The following is a 12,822-nucleotide window of genomic DNA, read 5'->3' as shown; positions in this document are numbered from 1 at the left end:
TGGTATTTTTCAAATATATATATATTTTTTTTTATTACAATTTTGCTTGAGGAAAAACGTTCCTCCCCTAAACACAAAACATTTCCTCAGAAAATTGCATTTTGTCCTGAAAAATAAAACAGTATTCTATTAACATTATTTTTTCTTCTTCTTTTCACTTTATTCTTGCAGTCTCGCGCACATTTTGTGCAAACTCTGGTAAGCAAACTTGGAAACATTCTTGTGGGTACAAATTTATTGCCATAGGATTTTTGTTTTCTTTCTAGTGTGGCCCTCATAGTCCTTTGCAGCATCATTATGACATGCAGCAAATACACTTACTGATTGTTTGACGTCAAAGTGCTCAAAGTAACGAGTCGATCCTTTCACCAAGCAAAGAACGGCAGCACCGTTCAGCCACTTTGAGCCTCCATTTTGTTTGTGAGCTGCAATTGAAGATTCAAGAAATAAACAATGGGCACATTCCACAAAGGAAAAAAAAAAAGTGGAAGGTTTGGTCACAGCAACTGTGAAAAGTTGTGTTTATTGTTGTGCGCATCGTGCTAGAAGATGGATGAGGCTGCATGTCAAAAGGCTGATGACAATGTGGTCTTTCACATTTTTTTTTTTTTCCATTTTTAATCACACGTCCGTCATCTCGTCTTCCATGTCGTCACCCTCCGTTTCACCTTTGGCCTCTGCTCCTTCTTCTTCATCATCATCATCATCATCTTCCTCCTCCTCTGAGGTCAGGTCCGGCTCGTTCGTCTGGGAGACGCACTTGACACACGAGCAGATAAACATGTAGTTCTCCCTGAAAGCAAAACAACTTGTTAGCCAGGTATTCAATCATTGCAGATGCTTATCGCTTTTAACAAATACACGTTGAGCTTTGACTGTCATCTTTGTACTGACAGCAAAGAGCTTGTTTCACATTATATATACTGTATATACACTGCACAATCTACGTATAGTGTAACCTCGGAATGGTGTGGAACTGAGCCATCAAAGTAAAGGGAGACTTTAAACATCAGGAACTTTGCTCTTCGCAGCAACAATTCATTTAAATGAAACAAAAATGCATGTGTAACTCTGAGCACCTCATGAGAGCAGAGTGTCATTAATTACACTCACATTTTAACGCAGGGTGCCACATTTATCACCACCAAAGGTAGCAATAATTGAACTGCGCATGAGAAGAAACCACACCACTAACTATTAAAATGTGTTTGTATAAAATGCCACATTTAAGTGGCATGATGATAGCATTCAAACATGCTACTACTCTTTTTTCCCCCCCAAACACGCCTCAGTATATTTTCTCATGGTGTGATGTGAAGCACTGATGACACACAAACTACAAATCCCAGAATTCAGCTTAACAGCAGCTATGGCCAACAATGAGCCATCTGCAATCATTCCGTAGCTCCGACGACATGCGGCTCAAATATTTGGTTTATCTTTTATATCTGAATGTGCAAATGCTCAGTGCTTGGGGGAGAAAAAAAAAAAAAAAAAAAAAAAAAAAAAAGCAACAACACAACAGGTATCGTCTTCATGCTGAGAATCTCTTAAACATAGAACCTTACCTAAAATGTGCAAAAACTGACAAAATGGCAATTAAAAAAAGAAAATTGAATGTTTTGATTTACAACTTAATTATTTCAACTTTTACTCAAAATCACAATTTTTCTGACATTTTTGGGCAGCATGTTTATATTTTGAATTTGTATCATTTGAACATAATTTTAGGCAGAGCCACATATTTTAGTTTCAAGTCCTGTCCGTTAAACATGTTTAGTCTGTTCAATAAACATTTGTCCAGTTTGCTCCGCAACCCAAATTGTACTTTTGAGTTTTGTCTTTAGTCAGAGAGTTCATCAAAAATCCTGTGGGCGCACTGCTCCAGTCTGTAGAATGAGGAGAACTTTGCAGAAAGACAACCATAGCTGCAGCAATCCACCACTCAGGCCGGTATGGTAAAGTGGCCGGACAGAAGCCACTCGTAAAAGGAATATAGCAACCCAGCTCGGATTTGCCCAAAGACACCTGAAGAACTCTCAGACTGTGAGAAACAAAATCCTCTTGAACTATTTTGCCATAAATGCGTGGATTCAGTGTTTTTTTTCCCCCCTCTTTCACAAGCTCAAGGGGGTCATCAAGTGGACCCCTTTTGAAGACATGAACAAAAGCAAAATTGTGAAGGATCCCGTGGGAATCCATTTGGGGGTGCATGAAGGTGTGGCAGAGAAGGCTGCGAAAGTCGGGTTAGACTCCTGGGGAATTTCTTGTAATTGAAATATATCTTTTGTGACGCCAGTCCTGACACTTTTCTGACACAACCTGTACAGACATCTGGGATGAAAAACTGCTTCAGAGCGCTCTTAACTTCAGAGTGCGTTCATCTTTTGAACAACCCTTAACATACAGCCAAGATATGAAAGGAATGGACTGTGTCAATGTCCTTGAATGGCCCTGTCAGAGCCCAGACTTAGATACAACTAAAAAAGTGCGTAGAGGTCTGAACCTGGCCGTGTACTGATGCTGCCCATCCAACCTGATAAGGCTTTTATCAATTTCATATATATATATATTTTTTTTTTAAATAAAACATGAAAACGTATTTCACATTGACATTATTCAGTGTTGTGTGCAGAATTCTGAGGAAAGCCTGTAAACATAAAATGTGGAATAAGTGAAGCTCTGTGAATACTTTCTGGATGTGCCTTACACCGATACCCTGTGAAAGGAGAGAATAAGCACAGAAGCAAAGTAAAAAAAGAAGAAAATGAAAAGGCGTACTCTCTCCAAAGGTTCCACCCGAGCATGTTCATGCAATTCAAAGACGGAGGAAGTGGCATCACGTAGATCAATAAACTAAAAGCTAAGCTCGGGGCGACCACTGAAGCCTCGACACGTCCGCCACGAGACGGCCCGTTATTGGCCGGCAGGCTTCTCATCGATCCACGTGGCTTATTGGCGCGTTCAAGAGATTCGAGATGAGAAGGAAGGAGCGATTCAGAGCTGCCCACCTCAGAATTTTGTGTCTGCTGTGACGGCTTCTGTCCCGTTGACAGCAATCCAGGTAACTGATGCAGATCTCCTGGAAATAACCCCCCCCAAAAAAACATTGAAGAACAAACACTGCACAGCAACAATTTACACGTGTAGCTAGTTTATTTGAAATACATTAGAAAACTTCATATCCGGCGCACCGTCAACTAAATGAAAAAAAATATTCATTTTGGGATGGGAGTAAAGGAAAAAGTTGTAATATTACAAAAATGAAGAAATCATTAATTATTTTTATGCTTTTAACAACAAAATCATTTAAGAACAAGTAGGTGTATTTTTTACTAGTAAAACAATCCAAATGCTATGACTATATCAGTTGGGGGAGGGGCGTCGGGGGTAAATGTTAATTTTTTTGTTTTTATCAAAAAGTAAGATGTATTAAAACAGGACACTTTTTTAAGAGTGATAATTGTAGTTGTAAGCAAATAGTATTTTTGGTCTCTCTCGTATGTGAACACATGCGTCTCCAAAGAGCCCCGCATGCGCAGAAGAAGAGACGACGTCACTCACGGCGTAGTGTTTAAGGAAGTTAAATGTGGTCCAGCGTGACGGGGCATTTTTACAGTCAAGCGATTCGGTAGGAAGTAGAAATACAGTATTTGGGGGAAATGATGAGGCAAGGCATTTCATGGATACGTCACTAAAGATGACATCACATCATAACCGTGCGCACATATGAAAGTGGCACAGATGGCATTTGGAAAAAAAATCGGAACTGAGCCGCTTAGGCTGTCACAAAAAAATCGGATTCAGGTCGCTTTTGGGCAAAAATATACAATCTGCGTCGCATTTGCCTGCGGTGTGAACCTAGCCTAAGTGCTTGCTTTCTAGCACAGCGTGTATGACCACTGACCCTTGACCCCCACCCCATAAGTCAGCTGACCTGGCCTGGATCGATGTCGCTGAGGGCACTGAGGTGAAGCAGGAAGTTGTTGTCGGGGAAGGAAGCCTCAGCATTGGGCACGCAGCTGTGATTGCCTGAAGAGGCAAAAACAAAAACAAAACAAATAAAATGACTTGCTTTTGCGCTTGCGTTGAGAAACATGAAAGTCATGTTAACTTACATGAGCTTTGGAGGAGAAAGAGTCCCGAGCCTTCACTGTTTAGAAAGTCTCCCGTTTCTATAGAGCAAGTAAGAGAAACACAGTATCAAACTTTGAGTCCAAACTGACTAATGGGGGAGATTTACACTGTGGTTCCTACTTGCCATTCCCCCATTTATTGTCTATAAGGGCTGGGTGATATGGCTGGCCCTTTAAATAAAACGATCTGTTTTATTTTGTATTTATTTTTACAAAAAAATCAAATTTCCGAATTTAATTGTCTTTAATCGGCTTTAGGAAAAAAAACAACAACAAAAAACAGTCGGTCCGAGTCAGCCAAACGGCGTAGAGAACGGACTTAACCTGTACCATGTCACACGCAGGTGCCGCACTCTTGACACGCGGCCGAGTAAGGAATAAAAATAAATAAAATCAAACAGTGTTGTGTACCTTGCGGTCCCACACACACAATGACATGTGCCCCATATTGTTTTTATTTCACCGATGGCCACGCCGTGCGTGTGTGTCTCTGTTGTTTTTGTTTGATATTTTTTTTCTTTGTTTGGTGGCGTCTGCTCGCGCGGCGCCTGCGTGTGACGTAGATGACGTTCTCCACGCCGATTGGCTGTCGCCGACGAGGGACGGACTGGACCACGTGGGTCATTTAAATACGCAGACGGGAACTCAGTGACGGTTAGACGATGTCCAGCTCTGGTATTGACGAGGTATCTTTGACCTGTGCTTTGACGCTGCCCTTACACTGCCATGATGCATATCCGTCTAAAGCACAAAACATAGAAATGGTGTGTACTGGATCATGCAATTAAATCCAGCCAAAGAGAGTGTGTGTCACCTCTCTCAATGTCTTTGTACAGCTGGTCAATAAAGGAGTCCAACTGCGCTCTCTGCTGGCCGGGTAGCTCAACTGCATCGCAAGCATGAACCCACTGACTCAGAGAGCTGACGGAACAGACAGCATAAACACATCATGTCAAGCACCAAGGTGAGCGGTGCTCTTTAAAGGAAAATACAAGATGAATAAAGACCAGCTGACCTTGTGCCGATGCCTTGTCCGTTAGTTCCGACCAGAGCAAAGAGCGAGCGGAAGCCTTCGGGAATAAACCACTGTAACACAAACAATATGCTTACTTACTACAATTACACTTACTACAATCATGCATTTATTGAGATTTACTAATAAAACTACACCCATTGGCCATGTATTTAGGTACACACCTAATAAAAAAAAAAGCTGCAGGAAAAGATCTAACAACGGTCTGGGTGTCTATTCATTTAAAAATAGCATTATTTGGTTCTATTATCATCTATTACTGTTATGGCCTGTTTGCAGTAGTGTCACATTGCACATTATTATACAAGATGCTGCTTTCAAGAGAACTGGGAAGTCTGAACATTTCCATCATCTGATATTGGAACACAGCTGAAGCCATTTTCTTTGCCACAAAACAACATAATAAAAAAGACAAAAATATATGTATTTATTGGTTATACAGTGATGACTTACATGTTTAAGATTTCATAAGGAACAGTGAGGTTAAATAATCAATGGGCAATCCTCTCAAATTTTGCTCGCAAAAAAAAAAAAAAAAAAATCCGGTTTAAATCAAAAATGAGCTCATCTCATCAGAATTTTTAATTAGTATGTGCAGGGATAGGTACCTAAGAGAGAGACTTTTTTTTTATTTAGAAGGGACTGTTACGTTACAGAAATGGTCTGAAATGTGCTCATATTGCATGCAGTACTTTTAACACAGCCATTTAATCTTTAGGATGGGATTCAAGTGTAAATATTTGCATTTACCCGACTTAGCGCTTCATCATACAGTGCCTCTTTGAAAAGACTCTGCAACACCGCCAGCTGACCCTACAAACAAACATCATCATCATCATCATTACATTATACTGTAGTGGTGAGCTATTGGTTAGTTGCTAGATGTGGGAAATGTCCACAATTTCCTTTTCCCCCAGCCAAGGAATATTTACCCTGAACTTCTCCCCCAGAAGCTTGTGGGCCAGCTCGTCTTCCTCATTGGCCGTGCGGCTGCAGAAGTACGAGAAGAGCTTCTGCCAGTGTGATTTGTTTTTGGCCTGAACCACAAATTAAAAACGCATTTTGATAGCAGAGAGCAGTGATTCACAAAATAAGGGCCTCAGAGAACTCTTTTTTGCCAGAGCAAATTGATCATCTTATTAGAACAACAACCAAAATACAATGAATTATTAAAAACTGGGCAATTACCTGTAAATAAGGAAGACAACACTTTGTTGAAACACTTTTTGTTCATGATGTTATCATTCAAGCTTTTAAAGCTTTTTATTTTCTATTCCATTGGTTCCCAGCCGTTTTTGTTTCATGCACCCTAAACCTTTTTGTCATATATGAGTACCCTCACTCATAATTCTCCAAATGTAGAATGCAGAATTGTTTTACAACTGATTATGAAATGAAAGTCACTTTATTTTGTCTCCTTAATTTGAACATTATATCTCAGGCATTGTCTTCTTTTTGTCTGAAATTCAACATAAAAATAAACGATACTGCCTTGAAGCTAAACAAGTAATGTAGATTAAAAAAAAAAAAATACTCAATAAAAATAAACCTGCCTTTGTTGTATATAACTCTCATAACATTGACCACAAAAAACTGAGCTCTTTTGAGTAAGTCCCTCTTAAACCGGAAGTCAACACAAACATTTTTTTTTTTCAAGAATATGTTCTATGCAAGCCCACTAGTTGAAACAAGGCATTCTGATTTTGTGGAATAAGTGTTAATCCACTCGTTTTTAGCCATCTATGGGGGCAGCCATTTTGTCTTCTGCCAACTGAAAATGGCATCACAACTGCTGGGGGACCTCAATGCCCACATGGGCAATAACAATGAGATCTGGATGGGCACGTCTGGGAGTTGGATGTTGTGTGGCTGTCCTAGTTGAAATGCATCTGCATCACCGAATGGACATCGGCGACAGTGCCTCTGGATTGGCAGCCCGGGCAGGTGGTCCTCCTTTTTAAGAGCACTTTGAGTTGCATTTTTATGTATGAAAAGTGCTATATAAATAAAATGTGATTGATTGATTGATTGATTGATGTTCCAACGACACTCCTCAGATGATGTGGTACTGTTGGCTTCATCAAGCTTCGATCCCCAACTCTCACTGGCGCGGTATAAAGCAAAACGTGAAGTGATTGTGAAAATCAGTCCCTTTAAATCTGAGACCATGGTCCTCAGTTGGAAAAGGGTGTAATGCCGTCTCCGGGTCGAGGACGCGATCCTGCCCCAAGTGGAGGAGTTCATGTATCTTGGGGTCTTGCTCACGAGTTGGGGAGGATGTAGCGGGGGATGGACTGGCGGATCGGTGCAGTGTTGGCAGTGATGCGGCCTCTGCTGAGAGGCGAAGCTCTCAATTTACATTTGTAAATTCTCTGCTTAAGTTGATGATCCTGCAACCCACCCCGGATGAGTGCAAGAAAATGTCTCAAGAAAAACCTTGGCTCAGAAAACAGGTGAGCTGATTTGTCGTTACCCGAGCCCTGAACAACTTCGATGTTATTTTCAGTCGACAGAAGTGACTAAATGGACGCCCAGTGAGATGGATAAAAACGTGTGCATTTTGCTATATTCCATAAACGCAATATTCATCAGAATGTCCAATTTCAACAAGTGGGCCTGCATAGAACATATTGTTGAAATAAATGTTTGGGTTGACTTCCCCTTTAACTCTTTTTCTTGGTTAATTATCTGTAAATAATTAAGTACAGGTCTTCATGATTCATCGTAGTCTCTTTCACGGGGACTTACTAATTTTGTTCCTGTGGATGCAATATCGCAGCCAGTGTGAAAACAAATAACGTGTAGCTCTGATGGCGCTGTGAACACCCGACACTCACTTATCGTTAGGTACACAAGGCAGCAGTTTTAAATGTTCTCTCTTTTGTCACGGCTTTTATGCTCGAATGTTGTCGGATCTTCATGTGAGAGAGATCTGTGATTTCCCAAAAAATACAAATAAAATGATCTCACTTGTTTCACAGTGGCAACCATTCTGGCCAGAAGCATGATGCTGGAAGTTTCTGGAGGATAGTGCATGCTCCTGTGGAGAACAGAACGTTTACCATCGAATCCACATGGAGGTCTTGAGACTCAAGTTGGAAGGAATGATCCCAATCACCTCCAGGCATCTTTTAGCTTGTTGACAGGGTGGTCTGGATCTTCATGGGAAGGCCCAAGACACAATGCTCGGTGGTACTGATCCGCTGCAGCGTGGCGACACTCAGCGCTGCAGTACATCACCTGCAGGTGGGGGAAGTGAAGGTGGGGGGTTAGTATTATATTATACAGATTGATGAAATGCATAGGAACATACTTTTAAGGGATGGTTGGGCCGGGATGGCCATGTTTTCCTTAGCAAGTTCATTTTATATATTTTTTTGATCAGGAAAATGAAAAGAGTTGTCATTTTCTATGTTATCCATTCATTTTGCAGAAATTAAGAAATAAGTGACTCCATCAATAACGCCCCTTGTTAATGAGGACAATGGCCGCGCCTCCTACCGTTCTATCCTTGTTCGGCCGGAGTCACGGGAGGAACCGATTCCAAACTCTCCATTGGAAATCATTGTACTTTCATTGCTTTATAACGTCCAAAAACGGTGATCAATTGGCACCAAAATTTATGTGGACATCCTTACTAATGACCACTTCAACATATCAAAAGGATTAACCTCTCTGATTTATGTGACAATGAGGAAATGTGGAAGTGAGCAGAGCTACATAGATTTATGCTGGGACGAGCGCATACTGCTTCTTTGCTTAAAAAATAACAAACAAAAAAAACACTGCTTCTTTGCTGATCACGGTTAGGACGGGCGAGGCATTAAAGACCAGTCAGGACATTTACAGAGACTGAAGTGGAAATGAGTAGATGTGCACATTTATTTGGATGAGGAATGGCCCCAGTTTTTCGTCCTACAATATGCCGTCCAATTTGGAACGTAACAGCCGAAATGGTACGTTCCAATGCGGCCACACTCGGCTGTGGAGTCGGATGCGCACGTTCAAGACACCCCCGGTGTTCGATGAGGTCTTACCTCACTCTGACGCCGCTTCACTCTCGCGGCTGCAAGCGGTGTCAGACAACGCACGCGACTGCTTGGGAGGCAACCCCGCGACATGGAGACGCAGGCTCATGATCACCTCCACACGCTGGGCGGACAGTAAGGAGCTAATGTTGTTGTGCTGACGCCTTTTGTTTTAACGGCCTGAAGCTAGTTGTTGCTATTAGCTGTGCTGTTAGCTGAGGAAGGAAGGGGGGGGGGGGGGGTAAAGATCCATGCTTGCCTGATTGCTTGATCGCTGCCAGTCGCCATCTGCCTCCCGAGAGCTGACACGAGTTTAGCGGAGCTAAATGTCCACAATATAACCAGTCGGGGTTCGTGTGCGCATTCATGCTCTTGTCCGCTTCAGTAAGTGGCGAAGCGATCGCCACGGTATTTTTGATTTTGTGGATCTGATCATGATGACATCACGTTTTATGTCAATACATCCGAACTATTGTGCAGAACACTTTTATACTTTCACAGGTTGAAGTGGACAAGAGCACTGGTAGTAATGTGCATTTGCAGTTTGGTGGCGATCGTTTTAGACAACAGAACTGACAAAGCGAGCAATATTACCACGCTTGGCTCCCTCCCGTGACGTAGACCGCGGAGACCGAAAAAATAACAAGCCCAGCCCCAAAAAGGGGCGGGGCAATTTTTCGTAAATCTAATCACAAAAAAAGTCCTTAAATTACGACAGACTCTTTTGAGGGGGGCATTTTAGACGACGTGATATAGACGACGCGCTTGCGGACTTTAAAGCCACGAAACCAGCCAAACCTGACATATGGTTATGATAAAAATGTTCGTAGACAATGACGATTTCAACATCTTTGTAAATAAATAAATGAGAATACAGCATGGTAATTACCACTCGATTATTTTTTGAATAAAAAATTGCTTTACTTGCATCTTCGATTGAAACAGTAAAGATTAATAAACTCGGACCTGTGTGAAGGCCACACGTCAAAGCTCTCAAATTCTTCTGCTAGAAGGGCTGACATATTAATTATTTTGTAGGTGTTCAATATCCGCAGAAATGTCGGGTTTTCAAGGGTGACTCCAAAGGTTTTAGAGGGATATCTCACGAGGGGCTTTAATGGGTTGAATCGGGATATTCCAATTGATCACAGTTTCCTATGCGGGAGGAACTCTCTGCTTACGCATGTAAATGGGTTATCCCGAATGGTTCACGGGTGCAGTTCCTATCATAACACATACTCTTAAATACAAAAACCACGATGGATGAAATTGAATTAAGCATGAATATTTTCCAGACATTTAGTGCATTCTTTTCCAGAACATATTATTCATATATCAAATTTTCCAAACTTGAAAGTGAAACTTGAAAGTGAAACTTTCAGTGCGGTGACTTTCTATGCAGACCGACCTGACACTGAGGGCAGACTTGGTGTAGTTGTGGTCGGACGGGACAGAGTTCCGGATAAGGAAGGCTGAGGGCTGGATTGCCTGCGAGCCTCCGAGCATTCTCCTCCGCGGTCTCCAGAGCTCGCAAACAGTAATCGCATGCTGTTAAAAACACAATTCAAATGTCAATAATGAGACATTAAGCTATTTAAACCGGCACAGATTGAGTCTAACCTTTATATTTATACAGAGCATTCCACAGGAACTGGGCACAGACAAGCGGGCGCTCAATGAAAATGACCTCTCCCTTCTTGATTCTTCTTTTAGCAAACAGACCTTTCCCCTTCAAACACATGTTAAAGCACAATTGTTAAACTCACTTTCCCCTTTAAACACATGTTAAAGCACAATTGTTAAACTCAGTTAAGCGAAAATTTAATAAATCCATCTATTTTCTCAAGTACTTGACTGGTCACCAGCCATCGTAGGGCAAATAATCAGTCACTCTCACATTCACACCTCTGGACAAATTAGATTATTTAATGATTATAATGTGTGATTTTTTAATGTGTAGTGAAGCCATAGTACCTGGGGAAACTCATACAAGCTTGCAACTAGAAAACATGCAACTCGACACAAGAAGTCCCGAGCCAAGATTCAAACAGAGAACCTCTCAAATGTGACGCAGACATGCAAACCACTAGGATGAATGGAACACATGTTTGCTATTATACATTATGAGCCAATTAAGAGGCAGATTACTTTGAAATAATATACAACTAATTATATAACAAATACAACAACTTCTGTCCCTTCACTTTTGCAACAATAAAGATTTAGATTAGAAATTAAAAAAATAATAATAATATGTTGACCAGTGTTGCATGATAAATGTCAATCAAAATTCCGAATTGATTTCGAAATGTGTGTGGTACGTCAGAAATGGAAAAAGACCCAACAACACTTACAGATTTTAGCTGCCATTTTTAGGCACGTATAAACAAACTGAATGGATGTCGTACAGTTAGGAAGGCAAACACGCGTCATGAACTACATGTGCAGCATTGCACGGACCCTCTACTTTCTGCTCTCAGCGAAAAGCGGTTAATAAAGCCCACTTTCTTCAACACATTCCGCCATAAAAATCCTTAAAATCTTAACAGAGTCAACAGACCAACCTTGACGTTGTCAATAAATCTCACTTCCACACTGCCGGCAACTTTACCAGGATCCACGCAGAAGGTAAACATGTCATCAACGGGGGCCGCCATCTTGGTAACGAACTTTAACCTCGCGCATACTCACGTGCACATTCGCGTGCAGAAACTGCGGCGAGTGTGAGGAAGTGGCGCGCCCCCTAAAGACCAACATATGAATTGTGGCGATTAGGCGCATAATCAACACAAAAATGAAAATCCAAATGATTACAAATACAGTACCATTATCGACGTATAATAATTAGGAATCATAATTATAACAATAATGTACTATTAATCATACAAATTGCATTCATGGGAATGAAAATAATAGTAAAACATATTTTTTAATGACATTCCTAACAATAGCAATAAATGTTACTAATGTAAAACTATAACAATAGTTGTAAAATCGATATCAATACTACACAAACTAAGCATATCAATAGCAATGCACAATACAAAAGAGTTCATGTTACACATACTAGTATACATCTACAGATACTGCTACCACTATAATAATATTTACCTACAAAATCCACAAAGACAGGTAAACTAACTTAACAGTGAAGCTAGCTGATAGCTAGCTGGCCAGTAATTAAGTTTCGTGTCAGTCAAACATTTAATTGAGAAGGCAATAAAACAATACACAATATGAAGATAATAAGGTTAGGCCAAGTATCACCTCAAAAATAAACGAATAAATAAAATAATACTTGGTTCTCCATGTATCACTATCATTACCAACATCAAAATCAGTAGCGAAGTAGGCCTAATAAGCATGGCATGCATCAAAAAATAAGATATTTTAGAGATTTTATTCCTAACAAGTATATGTAACATTATTGTAAGTCAATGTAACATTATGTAGTTGAAACATCAACACTGCATTTAAATATAGGAAAATAAAAACAAAGGAGTAATCAATTAATGATCTCATTAAAATGCTGTAGTAGTTATACCACACTTTAAGAACCACCGTTATAGACGACACAAAGACTGGTTTGGGGCTGGTCAATAATAAAAAAAAATAAAATAATGAC

General features: G+C 40.6%; 1 protein-coding gene across 2 annotated transcripts; it reads right to left on the bottom strand.

Annotated features, from left to right (window-relative positions):
* Positions 1 to 492: 492 nt before the first annotated feature.
* On the bottom strand, positions 493 to 11,929 carry smyd5 (SMYD family member 5). 2 transcript variants are annotated; one of them, XM_086024502.1, is made up of 13 exons: positions 11,762 to 11,929; positions 10,818 to 10,926; positions 10,606 to 10,745; positions 8,288 to 8,409; positions 8,140 to 8,209; positions 6,102 to 6,206; positions 5,920 to 5,982; positions 5,152 to 5,222; positions 4,951 to 5,057; positions 4,119 to 4,175; positions 3,938 to 4,032; positions 3,012 to 3,082; positions 493 to 793 (listed from the first exon to the last, which is right to left on the bottom strand). In XM_086024502.1, exons 1-13 carry the CDS (start codon positions 11,852 to 11,854, stop codon positions 622 to 624), a joined length of 1,275 nt encoding a protein of 424 aa, XP_085880628.1. In that variant the 5' UTR covers positions 11,855 to 11,929; the 3' UTR covers positions 493 to 621. The 2 variants fall into 2 exon arrangements, with proteins under 2 accessions (XP_085880628.1, XP_085880629.1); XM_086024503.1 differs by having other exon boundaries at positions 11,809 to 11,884.
* Positions 11,930 to 12,822: the final 893 nt, after the last annotated feature.

The sequence above is a fragment of the Filicampus tigris genome, chromosome 2 (assembly GCF_054856515.1).
Source record: "Filicampus tigris isolate MCC_2025a chromosome 2, RoL_Ftig_1.0, whole genome shotgun sequence".
Classification (NCBI taxonomy): Eukaryota; Metazoa; Chordata; class Actinopteri; order Syngnathiformes; family Syngnathidae; genus Filicampus; species Filicampus tigris.
This window is presented reverse-complemented; position numbering and strand designations above follow the sequence as displayed.

What these genes read in the sequence shown, in the direction of transcription:
- smyd5 (XM_086024502.1), bottom strand. Translation starts at nt 11,854, where the DNA reads ATGGCGGCCCCCGTTGATGACATGTTTACCTTCTGCGTGGATCCTGGT. An exon ending in ATGATGAAGCGCTAAGTCGG is followed by an intron (nt 5,223 to 5,919) that starts GTAAATGCAAAT and finishes TTTGTGTTACAG; the next exon opens with TGGTTTATTCCCGAAGGCTT. An exon ending in GCGACATCGATCCAGGCCAG is followed by an intron (nt 3,083 to 3,937) that starts GTCAGCTGACTT and finishes GGTTATTTCCAG; the next exon opens with GAGATCTGCATCAGTTACCT.